Consider the following 19,289-nt stretch of genomic DNA (forward strand, 5'->3'; position numbering starts at 1 on the left):
GTTCCACCTTATTAGAGTTATGGATGAAAAAATTAGTTTATGAAAATATGACTCCAAGTTTTATTTGGGAATGTTAACCACTCCGCACAAATTTAAAAATTTAAAATTGGGCTGATTTGATCTAAGTGTGTAGTCCAAATTGGCCTATTATAATCTTTGTCAAAATATTTATATTTTGTTTTAGATCGCTTGAAATTTTAAAAAGTTTTATATCTTTCTTGGCTCAATGCTTTTACAGTATTATACTCCGTAAATAAATTGGTGGGAAGCGTATATAAATTTAATAAAGAAGAAAATGAGTTTTATTGATTTTGTTTGCTTATTAAACATATTAAAAGAAGACAAACAAAGAAAATTAGAACTTTGTACTACATAGGTGTGGATTGGGGGTAATGATTCGTTTAGCGCATTTTGAGTCGGCTAATTTCAACTCAACTAACTTTTGGGTCGGGTTGAGAAATGACTCATTTATTACTTCTTTGACGCGCTTAAATTCAACTCAAAACACCCATTTGCTACCCTTGACTTAGATTATTGATGTGTTGTGTATGTAATGCCCGATAGAGTTTATCTTTTGCGTATCGTTCTTATGCTTATATATATACAGACTAACTTTTGCGGGTAACGCATAGTAATAGAGTACTTAAAGTTTTTAATTAAGCTTCATTCATACCTCTATTGGATAAGTATGAAATTATGTTTAGGGAGAAATTAAAAGTGCCGCCAAAAGCTTAATTATCGCTGTATTGGTAAAGTTTTTTTATTACCACGACATTACCTTGTGTGCATGTTTTATTTCTTGGCTAAATCAACTAATTGCATGACCAGGTGATCTATATTTTTCAACCCATTGACCAAGTACAAGTTAATTTGGTTTATGAAGAGAGGAAGAAGTTTAACTATAAAATCATGAGCGAACAATCTTTCCTTCAACGCCGAACTTGAACATGCAAACCATATCGCAACGCACAACCCTATAATATAAAGACAAATTTAAGTTCTATGCACGGATATTATAGTTATTGCCTACCGTAATAAGTTTTATGCACTATCATTATACATAAATAAAATTTTATAAGCACTAGCTATTTTTTTCTTTTTGTTGTCCGTCCTTGACGAATGCCAGCTGGGTGTTTATACTATTTTGACTTAGATTGTACTCTAGTGGCAGATGTTTTGTTTTTCTTATTCTCTTATGTAAGATTCTTGATCTGCCTGCAAAGGAAATTCACGAAAATGTAACCTAATACCTAAGGGAATACGTAGGTTCTCAGGTTTACTCGTTTTCGAATAAACTTTAAAAAAGCACACCATAGTCAACAATGAAGTTGGAAACTTGGACTAATAGAGACAGCGATTAATTACTACTCTCGTCAATTCGTCGGTCTATGTGGAGGAAATCACGAGTGACCCAAATTTTCCTGTTTGTCCACATTCATATCCTCAATTGATTGCAAAAAATTAACTCACACTCTATATTCATGTATCAAACCAATACAAATGCACGACGCCCCAACATTTATGCATACACTTTTATGACATATAGTTAATTCAATAAGGCCTTTTTGCCACACTATTTTGGCCATAATGGCTCAAATGGGGTAAATTCATATGACTATTGAGGTCAAATTTAATAATTTATTCTTACTTAATGTCATTTCTATCTTTTCTTCTCAAAATTTATCTTAATTTAAAATTGTACAATAGAGGTTATGGTGGTTTTTACATAAGTGTGGCCAAATTTGGGTCAAATTGGTGTGGCTATTTAGCAACTCTTGCATATATATTTTCACAGTTGTAATCGGTAATGGAGTCGATGAATTCTAATATAGAGATTCGAAAAGAAAAAAAAAACTAAAATGCACCTTGATTATTATTCCATATGTTCACTTTTGCTTGTCACGTTTCGCTTCTCAAGAGTTAATTTAACTAATCTTTGGAGCTAAATTGAATTAGATTAATTTAATATTTTTAAATTAAAATTTAGATGCTTGAAAATTGAAAGAAAAATACTACAAGTTGCAATTTTTCTCATATTAATATGATGAAAAAATACATCTTAAAATATTAATCAAAGTCCAAAATTCATGTAGTTTGACTCTCGAAGAGCGAAACACGACAAGTAAAAGCGAACGGAGGGAGTACATTACACGCTCCACTTATATTAATGGGATTTAAAAGCTTATATATGTGCAAAAAAGTAACATTTTTATGCTATTTGCTCGTAAACTTTTCGACGAAGTGAATTCTGATCAACCTCTTCCTTATACATGATTCTACCCCTTATCCCAGCGTAATTTGGTTGGAAACAACTTATCCAGGGATAATTAATCCCGAGATTAATTATTTCACCCTCAAAGTGGGATAAAATATTCCGGGATTAGTTATGTAGACAATAAAATTCGCGTCGAGAAAATAATAATCAAGACAGGAAAATATTGCAACAATCTTTGTATTTGATTTCAGAATATGAGTGTTACAATCTCTATGATTCCTCTGATTCGTCTTTTCAACAATAAATTCAAGGGCTTTTGAGCTTGATCTTGAACTTGATGGATTTGATTTGACTTGGACTTGAATTCAATGGCTTTTGAGCTTGGTCTTGAATTTCGTCTGGATCTCTCGAACTTCTAGAAATACTTGAAATCTTTGGAATGCTTTCGGCTTGTAGAGAATCGCGGCTTTGATCCACAAGCTCTCTCTTGCTTCTTGTTAGAATTTACGTAAAACCCTTTTCCGACCATGACATTTATAGTTGTAGGATGGAGGAGGTGCATGATATTGAGACGCTTCTTTCGACTAATCGATTTGAAACATGCCGATATTTGATTAATTTTAACATGTCACTTGTACACATAGCATCTTCATCGCTTTGATTTACTATATGCCGCATCATTTGACACGTGGCATGACCCTATGGGCTCCTTTATTTGATTTGGCGTCGCACGTCATTTGACATGCGCAGACCACTCGCCTCTTGGATAAGATGACATCTAGTATTGCAACAAAATGCCATTATTTATAGCCCAAATGAATGGACTAGCCCAATAGAAATCGGATCTTTAATTAAATCCGTATTATTGGACTTAAATAATTAACCCAATTATATTAATCCGTAATATTTATTTGGACTAATATATCTTGAATTTACTATAATCTGAATTTCTTACGGATTTAAATTCAATAAAATTTCATTATCTACAAGTTATTCCAGATTTTTATTCCATCCAAACATGGGATAAGGAGGCACTAAAATTTTATCCCGAGATTATTTTTACTTAACCTTCACACCAATCGACCCCTAAAGTGCATAATATTGAGGATAAAAATTTTGGAGCGGAAACATTGCAGTAGGAGGTAGGTGAGGCCAATTTGCGCTTGCATGGCCAGTTTTTCTCGCATGTGCTTGTTGAAAATGCAGCCTTCTTAATAGCGAAGATCCCGGAGACCGCAGTCTATATAGTCCGCAGCAAATCTTCTTCTTTGACTTGTTGCTGATTATAAGATTCTAGCTTGGATTTTTATTACCTAACACTTCAATTTTTGAGACTCAACCTTCTGTAACTCTCTCTTACGTGAGGCAGATATATAGGCGCCGCTTTGATGAAAGATGAGGTTCCCAACCCCACTTAAAGCAATAAATATAAATAATACTTTTAACCCCACTGAATAAAATGTTTTGCTGTAGAATTTTGATCTAGAACCCATAATATTCAAATTTCATATTAGCCATTGATATTACCACAGCCACTCTTTGATAAAATGTTCACTATATGTCGGATGCATTAGAATTTGATCAATCATATTTTTTGTCACAAGGTAGCCTATGATTATATTTTATGATTAGTCCTTTGTTTTACTTTTATAGGCGCCGCTTTGATGAAAGATGAGGTTCCCAGCCCCACTTAAAGCAATAAATATAAATAATACTTTTAACCCCACTGAATAAAATGTTTTGTGGTAGAATTTTGATCTAGAACCCATAATATTCAAATTTCATATTAGCCAATGATATTACCACAGCCACTCTTTGATAAAATGTTCACTATATGTCGGACGCATTAGAATTTGATCAATCATATTTTTTGTCGACAAGGTAGCCTATGATTCTATTTTATGATAAGTCCTTTGTTTTACTTTTCTTCAGTCGTGTATCTCATAGCGTGAATTGATGTATCATATATTCAATGGACAACTCACCTAAAGAGATACTGATGAGTTTTCACAAAAAAATGCTCAACTGCAGTACTGGCTCGTGTGAAAAGTTTGTTCAACAAACATGTTTGACTCGGAATGGATTAGATTCCTATCCTAGCTGATTTTGTGCTTAACCCATTTAAACATCTTAAAACCTGCTGAAATATGGGATGAATAAATGAAGTAGAAGTAGCTCTTTTTTAAAAGTAGTGGTGCTCATTTAAATTTAAATGGTTAGGATTTCATTTATGTAAAGAATTGATTTTGGGAAAACTCAATCACAAAAGCTAGCTCATGATGAGAGGATTGCAACAATTTTAATATGGGGTCATCGAAAACGATGAACTAGGCGGATCTGGCTCTGATACAATGTAAAAAATAGATCTTAGGCCTAACTCAACTCCAAAAGCTAGCTTATGAAAGAAGGAATATCCAAGTCCATATGAGGAGAATATGTACCCTTTAACACACCGATGTGAGACTCTTAACAATTTACCTCAATATTAAACAATTTGGCTGTGCCATAAGAAAAGATTAACCGCTAATTAAATCAAATCAAAGTACATTTTGGTTTTTTATGTCGATTTAAGTTGACTTATCGATCCAACTTGAATATTCCGTTGTTCTTGGACATCCATGAGAGTTCCAGAGAATAATTTCACTACCAGATTAGTGTTAAATATAATAATTTCACTACCAAATTAGTGTTAAATATTTTAAAACAGTCCTAAAATAATTTTGAAAAAAGTCTGTCTATTAGAAATGTTAACTAATAGTAAGAGATATGATTATGTGAAGGAAGAAACGAAAGACATGTTAGCTAAGTCAATTTGAACGAGTCCTAGCTAAGCTTGTTTTTATCCTTTTCCTACCATTTGGAAGAGAGAGTTTACAAGAATGTCTAATTCTATCCGCATAAAAGTTATCCTTGTTTTTCATTTCTAATTTAAACTACTTTTTTTAGTTAAGTTAGTCAAACCAATAATCATTCGTCAACGGAATTCTGCTGGCTAAACCAATTGAGGGGGTAAGACTAATAAATTACTCCATACAATTCTAGAAGATAAACCACCCCTCGAGATAAATCACATTTAAATAATAAATTAATGTTGCGCAAAATGGAATTGAAACGAAACTCCTTTATTCAAAAGAGTAAAGGCGGACTAATGGAATTGAAACAAAATTTCCGGCCCTGCTGAGTAAATGAGTATAATACAAAGACACAGAGAGATTCAGAAAAGTCAACTAAATAGGACCAAAAAAAACGAGGAAGTAGAAGTAGTACGTAACCAAATACCACCAATTAATATGCAATTTACCTCCAAATCTTATAATTTGGTGCATCGTTAATTTTTAAGTTCTTAAAGTTTTGAAAAATTGAGTTGAAAGAATTTTTAATCAAACAAATAATTTTTGAAAACTAAAATTAAAATATCCAAAATTCTAGTTAGACACGAATGGCGGACCTAGAGAACAGAAGGGAGTTCATCCCAATCTCTTTCGTTTGAAAAAACAAACTTTATATACAACAACAACAACAATAACATGCCCAGTGTAATTGCACAAGTGCCAAGTGGGTCTAAAAAGGGTCGAGGGTAGGCCAGTGGCGGACCCAGAATTTAAGGGTCGTGAGTGCCAATGCAACACTAAAAAATAGCTGCAATTAATATTATCATTACTAAAAATTGAAACGCTAAGCAGAGGTTCAAACACAAGACGTCCCACCCGTCCGAACCTTTAAAGCTCCTCCTGGAAATCAAAGCACTCAACTATCTTATTGATTTCTAGGGTGCTTTTTTTAATCTTTATACCCAAATTTCATAAATAACTATACCTAGTCTGCGTCGGGTTTAACGGGTGCTAGAGTATCACTAAATTATACTCCATATAGGTCCGCCCCTGGGATAGGCAGACTTTATCCCTATCTTGGAAGGTAGAGAAGTTGTTTTCAATAGGCTCTCATCTCCATGAAAAATATTTCAAATCATATTTAGAAAAAAAAAAAAAAAAAAACTAAACCTTGATGAACATATTGATTCTTTCTATCTATATATATATAGAGAGAGGGAGAGAGATAGAGAGAGAATAAACATCGAACCTTGATCACAATTCCGCCTCCGCCATTGTAGGTAAGCTCGTTAACGGGTCCAAACCGGACCGAACCGGCAACCGGTTAGGAAACCGACCGATTTCCGATCAAAAACCGGAACCGGTGTACTGCCGCCAACCGGCCAAAATTGGAAACCGTAATCTACGGTTATAAACTAAAAAAACCCCCTTTTTTTTTTGTTTTTTGTATAGTCTATTTATATTATAGTATTTCTTAGTTTATCGTAGGTATATTTATATATGTTATATAAGTTTATAATAAAGTTTATATATGTTTAAGTTATATGTATACTATATATACTTATATAACTTATTAGTTATATATATATATATATATATATACTTATATAATATATATATATATATATATATATATATATATATAAGTTTAAGTTATATATATACTATATATACTTATATATGTTTAAGTTATATGTATCCTATATATACTTATATAACTTAAGTTTTATTTATACTATATATACTTCTAACTTATATATATATATATATATATATATATATATATATATATTTAAGTTATATGTATACTATATATACTTATATATGTTTAAGTTATATATATATATATTTAAGTTATATGTATACTATATATACTTATATATGTTTAAGTTATATGTATACTATATATACTTATATAACTTAAGTTTTTTCTAAGTTTATAAATTCATATTTTATAACTTAAGTATATTTATATTATAAGTATATTCTTAGTATATTTTAGTTATTTTCCAAGTATATAACTTTCTATTTTTTAATTTAAGTAACTGTATATTATAAGTATATTCTTAGTATATTTTAGGTATATTCCTAACTTAATATAACTAAAAATATGAATACAAGTAAATAGAAGAAAGCTCAATGAGCCATATATTTTATTCATTCATGGATAACATTTATTTGCAAGTTGTAGTTTTTTTTAACTTGCAAATAATACATGAGTTGCAAAAAAGTAGTAAAATAATAAAATCAAAAAGTGTCAATCAGTTGGCTAATATCCGCCATATCATATTCGGTCATTAAGATATCTTCAAAGTCTTCCATTTGGTCTATTCCACTTGCTATCAAATCTTCAATCTCTTCCTCTTCGCCTTCCACCGCTTCTGAGTTTTGGTTGCGTCGCTCCGATCTAATTCAATCGCGAATGCAAACTAGTACTTGCAAGCTAAATCTGGATAATGAGTGTCTATGGTGTCCAATTTGTTGTCTTCCTTGGCTAAATGCACTTTCCGAAGCCACGGTTGATATTTGAACCGTAAGGATATCTCGAGCCATTCTTGAAAGTATCGGAAGACTTGTCTTGTATTTCTTCCACCATGCTAAGACGTCCAAATCATCTAGTTGGTTGATATCCACATTTGGCTGCATCAAATAAAGGTGATATTCATCAAAGTTTGCATTATTAAAAGGAGCTGGTTGTGAATGTAAAACTTTTAAATTTGACAAATCCGACAAGCCCTTTTTGCTACTTTGAGAAGTAGTAGGGCGTGGAGCAACGGGTGTAGCACTTTCTTCCAAAGTAGAATAATGACTAAAAAAATTTCTAAAGTCGGAATCAATTGCGAGCTCGGCGTCATTTAAAGATTGTTCAACTTCCTCGTCAATTTCTAAATAGTTATAAATTTGACTAACCAATGCTCTAGTATGAGCCATTTTAAAACAAGGATTTAAAAGAGAACCCAATATAAATGAAGTTGGGATGGAAAAAAATACTTCTTAAATTTTATTGTCATATTAAAAATAGCCGCTTGATAACCGGATTTATCTTTATACTCATATAAAACTCTAGCTATTTTCGCTAAGTAGGCTTAAATTTCGGTCACCGTGGGATAGAATTGTCTAGAAAAGCAAGAGTTGCATTATAAATTTTTGTAAAAGTTCAATACATTCCTTAACATCTTCCCAATCGGTAATATTTAACCAATCATCACTATCCGTATTAAAATGGTTGTGCGCTTGTTGTATGGGAATCTTATAAGCATATGCTTGTTGTAACATAATATAAGTGTAGTTCCACCTAGTGTCAACTTCTACTTGAATTTTCCTAGTTCTAAGGCCATTTTGCACACAAGAATTCTTAAAATCTCTCATTTTTTGCTTATTAGCATTACAAAAAAGAAAAGCAACCGCATTTCTAACTTTTTGAATAGAATTTTCAAAATAGTCAAGATCATCTCTAACAATCAAGTTTAAAATGTGACAATTACATCTCACATAAAAAATATTTTTTAGCGGAGGGTTTAATTCCCTTTTTAAAAGACCAACCGCCTTTGTATTATTAGAAGCATTATCTAAAGCAATACAAAGTGTTTTTCTATAAATGTTAAAAAAATTCATAATAGTTGACGTTGAATCCGCTAAAAAAATTTCGTCATGACGACCTTTCCCTTCATCATATAAAAAAGCTATAATTCTTTTTTGCATCACCCAATTATTATCAACCCAATAACATGTAATAGCAAAAAAATCTAAATTGTTAAGACTGAGACCCAAATCGGCAGTAAGACAAACACTACAATTTAAAGAATTAAATACATGGCGCAAATAAAATCTATATTTTTTTTATATAAATTTATAATATTCGTTCTACAAGTACTTCTAGGAATACCCTCAAACATTGGATTGTAACAACGTTGAATATAAGTAACAAACCCCAAACCCGAAGGAAAGGAAAATGGTAGAGCATCAAAAGCAACCATTTTAGTTATTTCTATACGCTCTTTTTTCTTGTCATAGCTAAAATTTCTATCGGTTCGTGGGTCTATTGTTTGTTGAATACCCCCCACATTTGAACCCGTTTTCTGTCCCCAAACATCCCCATGTTTAGATCTCATATGACCCGTTAGTGAACCCGTTCCATCATCCTTACTAGTTTATTGCCTAAAAATAAATTCTTGTTTACATAAACTATATGTAGCTGTTTATCTTTCCTTATCTTTAGTCATAAATTTTCAAATTCTAGCTGTTGCCTACGAGTTCTTGGCGGTGTCTTGTGTATGTGATTGTGCGGACTCAGTATCTCCTATGGGATTTTCGGGGGCTTGTGTGTCATCATCATCATCATCAATTTCATTAAAAGTCTTTAGATAGTGTTGCATTATCTCATGATCTAAAAGTGAATTATTTCCACCAATATCAATACCTAAATTAGGTGTTTCGTTCACAAATATGTCCTCATTAAGCCCACCCCTAACAATATCACTACTATCGCCACCACGTCTCACTCTCTGCGACATTATTAAATAGAACTAATTTAAATCGCACGCAAATAAATTACAAGAAAATAAATTGCAACAAATTAAATTGCGTAAATTAAATAGCGAAAAATAAGGATAGAGTTAGAACGAAGGTACCAAATTGCTGGACTAATTTCCACCAAAGTGAAGGCGGCTAGAATTGCAAATCCACCAAAGCTTTGGAGCTACTTTGGATTGCTGCAAAATCACCAACTCCACCAACAATTTTTTTTTATAATTGCAAAATTAATAATTGAAACTAGAATAAAATTTTATAATATTTAATTGAGAGAAATTTAAAGTGGCTAATTGTTGCAAAGTAGCTATAATTGAGAGAAAGACAAGAGTGAATTGGTGGATTAAAATTGAAAATGGAGAGGGGTTTATATAGGGGTGGGGGATGGGTTAAAGTGTATAAAAAAAAGTTTGGGGGGTTTGGGAGGCCAAAAGGGACGTTTGGAGCAGTTGGCAACGGCCATTTTTGCAAAATGGACCGTTGCCCAACGGTCCAGTCCACGCAAAAGATATTTAAAAAAAAATAAAAAAATTGACCGGTTAACCGGTCCCAAAATTTGAAAACCGGTCCACCGGTTCCGATTAGCCGATCCAATTATCGATTTTAACCGGTCCAACCGAACCAATTGATAGGCTTAATTGTAGGCATAGTAATATATTGTATTCATGCCCCTATTTTTCTTTGATCATCCACTATGTTATAACAAAAAAGAAAAAAGAAAATACGGTAACCAACAACAAATCCTCCGAAGCAAACACGACTATCTCGTGAATCGGACGGCGTTGTCACATTACTTTGACCTGATCAGTTCAAATTTCCCCTAAAAAAAACCATTGGGCCCACCAACTTCTTGGTCCCACTGCTATTCCCCAAAGAAAGGTCAATGGACCATCAGTTCCATGACCCATCCCATTCGTTTCAGACCAGAATAATCAGAATCAATTTTATTAAAGCAACGTAATATTCTCTTCTTTCACATCCCTCGAGAAAAAATAAAGTTGCTTATTTACCAGTAACAAAAAAGGTGACTCCTACTATTCAAGAATCCAACTCTCCCCATAGGATAAAGTGACAAATGGTAAAATTTCTTATTATGTTGCTTTTTGTTACTACTTGACATATAATGGCAGAATCACAGTAAAAAAGACTGAATAATGAATATTCTTTTTTCAGCTTGAATTAAGATATCAATTCTCTAATTTTCTAACAAACATTTATATAAATATAATAAAAAACAAATTTTCTCATAATAAGCATGTATAAGAGATAACTGCGACAATTGTATTAACATTTCATTTTATTTTTTTTGAGCTTAAAAAAGAAAAAAGTAAAAAAGAAAAGAAACCCTATGTGTCCGATCGTATTCGCACCTAAATTTGACGAGGCAGAAGTTAGATTAGAGTGACAGGTAAGTCACCTACTGTTTACTTTATCATTAGCTTTCTCTCTTTCCCCTTCTTTTTATAATAACTCACCAAAGCCATCACTTTGACTCTTTATCAACTCTCTCATTTCTTCCTATCCCACACAATTCATTTGATGTTTCTATTGTCCAAATCACTATACACCTCAGTTCTCTAAATTAGCTATAATGGCTGTGGAGCTAATGATGGATTACAGAAACACTAGGAATACTACTAATTGTATCAACTTCGTGTCCAAAATGGAAGAAAAAACAGTGGTTCAAGAAGCTGCATCTGGTCTTCAGAGTGTTGAGAAACTCATCAGATTGTTATCTCAGAGTCAATCTCAACAAATCCAGCAACAAAAACAGGGCCAATTAGAGCAAAAAAATAAGTCTCCTATGGAGATTGAAATGGTGGCTGATGCAGCAGTTACAAAGTTCAAAAAGGTAATTTCACTTCTAGATCGAAACAGAACTGGCCATGCCAGATTTAGAAGAGCCCCTTTGGCTACATCTCCTTCTCCTTCAAATTCTAGCAAAGAGATAGTTGACACTAAAGTTTATTCTCCTACTCCAATCCAACAAGTCCCTTTAATTTCATATGACCATTACAACCCTATGGTTAAACCAAAGTCGATTAGTTTCTCATATTCTCCAGAGATGTCTCGTTCAAACTCGTTCAATATCTCGTCGTTAACTGGGGAAACAGAGAGCAAGCAGCAACATTCTTCGTCTTCAGCTTTCCAAATTACTACCAATCTTTCTCAGGTCTCTAATTCTGCTGGCAAGCCTCCCTTGTCTTCTTCGTCACTGAAAAGAAAGTGCAGTATGTCGGAAAATGGTTTATCTGGCAAGTGCAGTGGATCCTCTGGTCGATGCCATTGTTCCAAGAGAAGGTAATTAAATTCACTTTAACCATTCAGTCTTTGTTAAATTGTGTGACCATCCATTTAAAAATTAAGTTATTAGCTATGATGTATGTTCATTTACTTCATTATGTCTAAACGCGTTACGGTTTCGATGACAGCAGTGAGACTTGAACCAAGAACCCTATTTAATTTGTGTGGTCATTTTATCAAAAATCTTACAGAAAGTACACATTTATGTACTTAATTATGTCAATTTCAATGTGGTCTAGTACCGCTGTGATAGTGAAGTAATTCTTTAACTTAATGTGACAGGAAGCTAAGGCTGAAGAGGGTAGTTAGAGTACCAGCAATTAGCATGAAATTGGCAGATATCCCACCTGATGATTACTCATGGAGAAAATATGGACAGAAGCCAATCAAAGGATCTCCACACCCAAGGTAAATATACTAGAGAAAATCCATGAATATCTTCTATGAGTTTTCAAACTTCTCTTTTTTTCGGTATCTAAATATTTTTTCCGGCTATGAACAGGGGATACTACAAGTGTAGTAGTGTAAGAGGCTGTCCAGCACGTAAACATGTCGAGAGAGCTATGGACGATCCAACTATGCTGATTGTTACATACGAAGGAGAGCATAATCATTCACTTTCTGTTGCAGAAACAAGTAGTCTCATTTTAGAGTCTTCTTAAGTTAGAACAAATGTAGTGAATAGCTTTGTTTGCCCTGACAAAAAGAAAAAGGGGTTTTCCGATCAATGTAAACTGGTTGTTAATCAGACTAGTTGTGTCTGTTGAGTAATTCAAGTTCCATCGCAAAGGAGATTAAGCATCGTAATTAAGTATTTTCTTTCTTGCGAAACTAGACTTGTTTTTAGTACATTTAACTAATTCTATGTGTTGATAGTGTTTTATGCTTTAGTATAATTGAACTTGTTAGTAGTAGATTATCTAAACCATTTTTCAAGTAACTAGTTTCATTTTTTAAAAAGCGTTTGGGGTAGGGAGTAATGGATTAGGAGTGGTTGAATAATTCAAAGAAATAGCACATGCAATTTGATTTCTTTATTTTACTTTTTACGTGGTTGCTTTCGTCTTCGGATGCCCAACTTCCCCTCCTTTAATTTCTACTATTGGTCAAACAGAGAGACATCATCTAATGGAGTAGCTATAGCTTATCTTTTTCTTTTTCAAAAACTTCATGTTATTATCATTATTTGCTTAGATGGTCTAAATGGTTAATCATCAAAAAGTAAAAGCAAGAAAGCGACTTGGTCAAAAATGATGATGCCGTAGTGGAACAACCTTCTTGATCTATATGGTCTCTTTTGATGTCGTGTTTGGGACGGTTGACTAACAAAAAGGAAAAGAAGTCGCAGACGGAATTACTTTTGGTAGTTGGGAAAATGGGACGGCTAATTTACTTTTCTACTTGCCATACTAATGACAAATAGTAGTAGGGGAGGAGAAACGTAAATGCAAAATGTGCTTGCCATGGAACAGGTGGATTTATAGCATCGGATAGATATTTGCATCCTGTGTTTACATATGTAGAAGTATGTTGATCCCACATCGGTTGGGAAGTTCAATTTTATCTATTTGCATGATCTTTCGGGCAACCCTCTCTTTATGAGCTAACTTTAATGTTCATTTTCTTATAATGGTATCAAAGTCAGAGCATCTAAATTTTAGTTTACCCGATGTTAGACCTCATATTATACTGTTCACGATCCAGATGTTCAAGGGTGTGTTTACATATGATCTTGTCCTCACCACATGAGTTAACTTTTAAGTTTAATTAAGTTAAGATTCAATGTCCATTTTTTTTTTATTACAGTATGAGTACGTCTACTTTCAAACTAGATACATAGAAGTTAAGTGTGCACTACACTATACATGTATATTTTTCGAGCTGGAAGTATTAAATTCATTTGAACTTGCAACATCCACCCTAAAACCGCCTCTAATTTGCACCTATGATCTAAAGAATTAATTGGCAATACATGAACGCAACATTACCACATATATACTTGAAAAGTTCCAGATGTTTTGTTGCTTTCAGAATGGAATTGAAGCAAAAACAGTTGGCTGTAGTTGTAGAATTATATGAGGAATGGCCGGTGTGAAAAGTCTTGAACGCCACGCACATATAACAGGAGGATTGAATCATTGAAATCAATGTTTTTGGTTCACAAGTCAAAGAAGAGCAGATGGGTTGATTGAAGAATTCATGAGTTATCATTATGGTTCAGATTATGGGGGACCTACCCTTTGTTTTTATGCTCCCTTCGTTTAATTTTCTCTCTGCCTTCGTCAAAGCTGCTGACTATATATCATGCATGGGAATCGTCGTATAGTATGGGCGTATCCGTCATAGTGAACCTTCGTGATCATTTTTGTGGTCTTATTTTCTGCCCTTCTTTCGTTGATTTCCCCCTACCCCACGCCATATATATATATATATATATATATATAGTTTGAAACGTATGAAGAAGCATGCACTAAGATAAATGGATTTAACTTATGTGGATTTACTTATAAAGAACAACAAGAACATATCCAGTGTATTCCCACAAGTGAATCTGGAAGGGTAGAATGTACTCAGACTTTATCCCAATCTTTGTCTTTGTGGGGTAGAAATTATTTACTGTATAAAGAATCTCTATATTATCAGTATATTTTAACTAGTTGCAATGGTAATTTGATCTTTTTTATTTTATTTTTATGGGCAATTACTGATAATTATCATTGAAGTGGATACTTAAAAATTATCTTACATTATTAGCGTATAGAAGTTACCTGCCATATGAAGAAGTATATGCCCACATAAAAATAAATTAATAAGTTTCTTTTGTAAATGCACAATATAAATCTCTGTACATCATACTAAAATGACCTACAACAATATATAACTATATCTAGTAAGTCTAATAAAGTTACTTCGAAGATTTGCTGTTCTCAAGCTGCTTAATGGATTTTCTAATAGTTCTGTATTTGGCACATTACTAATTATTTGGTACACCCAGTTCTCTTAGCTAATCGTGAAACCAATGGGTAAAGTGTGGTGCCCTGGACTAAAAAAGTGATTTATGTCGCTAATGGATGTTCTATTGGAATAGATCGTAAATACTAGGAGTTTTTTTTGTAAAAATAATAATAATGAGGCTTAGTGTTTGTAAAGAGTTAGAAATTATGCCTTGTTGAAAACTATTAATGAAGGCAAGCTTAAACAACCGTGACCAGTAATCTTTATTGGGTGTTGAACGTCTTGGCCTAAATGTTTTGGTCAAAATCTAAATGGTAAAAGAAAGTCTTATTTTATACTTTTAAGGAAAAGAACCATGACTATTGACTAAGAAAAAATACCAGAACAAATGCCCGCTCCAACTTAAAAAAGAAAGCTAAAAAATTAAAAAGAGGACAATATGAAAGAATGTGTTCGACTTACCTTTTGGTGAATGTAATGGGGCACGGTTTATTTCTGTATCTACCATATAAACGGAAGATAGCACCCGTATCAATTTTTTTCTCCCTTTCTGTTTCCTTTTGAAAAATACCAAACCATTCAACAATAACATATCTAATGCAATCCCATAAATGAAGTCCGGGCGGAAAATTATTCGGATATTAAAAAAACAAAAGCAAATTGTATCTTCCACCATCAATTCACAGTGGCATAAGCAGTTTATTACTAAACAATTACTATATACTTGGGGAAAAATAAAAAGAACAGTCCACTGTAACCTGAGTAACATTTAGTTACACTAATTTACTGAAACTTGTGAGTTTTGTTGATAATTTTTCTAAAATACGTTGTACAGACCTTTGTTCAGGTTCCTTTTTCAAATTTAGATGTTTATTTAAATAAAATTACTTCTTTCGTTCAGTTGGATTTGATGTTTTTTGACCGAGGTATAGCTTAATATCCATTATACTTGCACGTATATTCTATAGTGATTATTAAAAATATATATAATTATAATGGAAAATTTTAATTTGATAGATTACAAAACATCATATTAAAATTTTAGATTAAATAGTTAAATATGTTTAAGTTCTTAAAGGTCTTAAAAATTAGCAAAAAAAATTACTGTATTACTGGTGGAAGTGCATTAACTAAATTAGAATATCACAAAATTAAAGTGTTCCACATAAATTGAAAATTGGGACGGAGGAAGTAGATATTTGTGTAAGTTCACTGCAATTTTATCACTGTAGGTGTTAAAAGTTAAAACTCGTACTGAAAGGGAAAAAAAGGTGCTAAAATGGGTCATTGACACTTTTGACCCTCTTTTGTCCTGGTCTTTAACTTTCACCCCTCGTAACAAATAACTTTTTTCGCGAAACATAAATTTATATTTTCGCATAATAATATCTCACAAGTTATATTATATATGACTTTTGCCCTCAAACGTTTGATTGCTAAAGGAAAATAATATAGACCGGCACATTTGAAGGAAAAAAATTAAAGACTAGCTGATTTGAAAGGAATTCGTGAAATTTTCTGAAGAAATTGAACAGTTTGTACCTTCAGATCGACTGGTCTTTAATTTTTTCCCTTCAAAATCGAACCTATGCTTAGGAGGAAATAAGAGTGTGGGGCATAACTTGTGCGATATTATGATTAGAAAATAAACTTATGCTCTCGAAAAAGTTGTTTGCATTGAGGATAAAAAATTAAAGACCACCACAGAATAGGGATAAAAGTGCAAATGAACACAGTTTCAACTCTAATTCTCGAAATAATTGCACGGTTTTCCCTTCAAATGGACTGGTCTTTAATTTTTGCCCTTCCAAATCGAACTTATGCCTATAGGGACATAAGTCCTTTAAGGGCGGTGGCATAACTTGTGGATATTATGATATGTAACTTATGCCCGTATAGGCATAAATTCGATTATGAAGGGAAAAAATTAAAGATCAGGCCATTTGAAGGGCAAAATTAACATTTTTTTTTTTGCACGGATATCCATTCAAAGGCGCTAGTCTTTAATTTTTGTCTTTCACTTAAAAGTATAGTCGAAAATACCCCGAGGCTCGGGGTTCAAACCTGTCACGACCCAATCGGAGGGCCATGACGGGCACCCGGAGCTAGCCTACCGGGTACATCTAAAAATACGTCTCATAGTCTTATTTGAGTGAGCCATAAAGCTAACTCATAAATATCATATCTGAAAGGGGGCACATGCCCAAAGGATAAATAGAGAAATGTACATCATCAATTGTACTTGTATATAGGAGCTGAAATGGCTGACCAAAAGATATATCAACAAAGATAGACCGAGAAGGTCATAAACATCTAGCTATACATATCTGTCTACGAGCCTCTACATAGAATACATAACGTAGTAAGGACGGGACAGGACCCCGCCATGCCCATATATACACAAAAGAATCATACCACTCTGAACCGCAACTCCAGAACAATGGAGTGCTCCTGGACCAACGCTGAAGGGGCAGTCTAAGGATTTGTATCGTCTCTCTGTCTACCTACGGGCATAAACACAACGTCCACAACAAAAGGATGTCAGTACGAGTGTGTAAAGCGTAAGAGTAACACAAGAGAGACATAAGAAAATTATAATGTAAGTGAAAGCAACCTGTATGTCTGAACTATCCCTGAGAGTAAAATCACGTATATGATTTCTATACATCTGAACTGCTTCTGAGGGCTGATAATATGCATAGATACTATGCATGCATGCATGAGGTCATACATATACATATACATATATGCGCATATAACTCCTGTCAAGCCTCTGTGGACATCCCATCATATCGTATCGGCCGGCATCATCATCGTCACTATTATCATCATCATATCACCATATGACCAGTACGATCAGGTGGTACTGCGTATATAACGTTGTCACCTTCCCCATACCCCCATACATATATACATAATACATAATATACGCGTATATAGCGCCTGAGGGGTCTCGGGTCTGTATGCATATGTATATATATAAATGCAATGCATAAACATGATAGGAGTATATGTGACTCTAGAGACCTCACTGGATCTACGAAAGACTTTCTGAAGATAACATTATGGAACGTGAAGAAAAAGGATCATCCTTAATTCTAAGAGTATAGTATTATGGATTTATGCTACATATACGTTTAGCTTACAAGGATCATGCCAAAAAAAAGAAAGAAAGGAATAGCCTTACATACCTCGTCATCTCCTTAATTATCAACGCCTATCTTCCCGAGTTTGCAATTCTACATTCAAGAGGATTCACACTAAGGTCAAGTCCTTGAAACTCTCATAAGGTCAGCTAAACTAATACTTGAGCTAATGAAAATCGGACAACATTTTCTTTATATCCTCTACTTCCACCAATTCTCTAAACAACACCCAAATATCAACAACAATGTCAACAACTCCATAATGAAGAGATTATATAACATTTACACTTAAATCAATCCAAACCTTCCTTCCAAATTCTATTCATAATCAACAACTACAACACAATACCTTATAACCTTCCCTACTACAATTTCCTTCACCTTTATGACTTACTAACCTCCAAATCAACTCAATATAAGAAATAAAAGGAAAAGCATACCTTATTCTTGAAGACTTCAACTCACACAATCTTATTTTTAAACCAAAACCACCACAACTTTAACTAAAAACAAGGACCATCATCATCCATGAGCTAGCTTAGGGTTTCAAAGATTGATTTTCACTTGAATTTGCTTAGGAGGTTTATGAATGGGTAGAGATGGTAGAGAGAGCTTGACGAATCTAGAGAATTTTGATTTTTTGGGTGTAAATAATGACCCAAGGTCGTGGTCCCTCTTAATTTATAACAGAAAGAAACTTTTCACTGCCTGCAATTCGACGGCAAGGTCGACGGTCTGTCGACTTGCAACCATCGAATGGCGACAGCCTCTGATTCTCAGAGGGCTGTTTGATGGTGAAAATTGACTGTCCGTCGACTTGCAACCGTCGAGTTGCCCAGTTGTCAGACTCAGTTTCTTTTGGTTCATTCAGCCTCCAATCTTCCCGATACTTGTTGAACATAACTTAAACTCCCATATACGTGGAATAATCATGTAGAATCTCTTATGACCTTGACAACAACTTCACTTCCTAACTCCACGTCGGCTATCTTACGGCGAAACTCAACATATAAAATACGGGGTGTAACAAAAGGCTGCTTAGTTAAAAAAAAATAAAAAATCACAAGGCAAGGCTTCGAGAAGATTCTGCCTTAGGACAAAAATTACAGACAAGCAATTCGAGGGACAAAAATTAAAGACCAACCCGAATAAGAACAATCGTGCAAATTTTCCCAAAACAAAAGACCAGCACAAAATAGGGCCTAAAGTGCAAATGACCCCAATTTCATGTCTAAAACTCGTCCATCGTCAATTGGGCCTATGACCCGAGAAAATTGGACCCAGGCCTTAACCCAATCAAGGTAGTCT

The 19,289-nt window shown here is 33.6% G+C and overlaps 1 protein-coding gene across 1 annotated transcript; it reads left to right on the top strand.

The window, feature by feature from the left end:
- The first annotated feature begins 11,042 nt into the window (after positions 1-11,042).
- LOC132046822 (probable WRKY transcription factor 15) lies at positions 11,043-12,592 on the top strand. The gene is made up of 3 exons (XM_059437580.1): positions 11,043-11,877; positions 12,163-12,288; positions 12,383-12,592. The coding sequence occupies exons 1-3, from the start codon at positions 11,168-11,170 to the stop codon at positions 12,540-12,542; spliced, it is 996 nt and encodes a 331-aa protein (XP_059293563.1). The 5' UTR covers positions 11,043-11,167; the 3' UTR covers positions 12,543-12,592.
- Positions 12,593-19,289: the final 6,697 nt, after the last annotated feature.

Source organism: Lycium ferocissimum, chromosome 2, assembly GCF_029784015.1.
Source record: "Lycium ferocissimum isolate CSIRO_LF1 chromosome 2, AGI_CSIRO_Lferr_CH_V1, whole genome shotgun sequence".
NCBI classification, from domain to species: domain Eukaryota; kingdom Viridiplantae; phylum Streptophyta; class Magnoliopsida; order Solanales; family Solanaceae; genus Lycium; species Lycium ferocissimum.

Coding starts and splice junctions, on each gene's coding strand:
- LOC132046822 (XM_059437580.1), top strand. CDS start 11,168: ATGGCTGTGGAGCTAATGATGGATTACAGAAACACTAGGAATACTACT. Junction 11,878..12,162: donor TGCCATTGTTCCAAGAGAAG/GTAATTAAATTC, acceptor TTAATGTGACAG/GAAGCTAAGGCTGAAGAGGG. Junction 12,289..12,382: donor AAAGGATCTCCACACCCAAG/GTAAATATACTA, acceptor GGCTATGAACAG/GGGATACTACAAGTGTAGTA.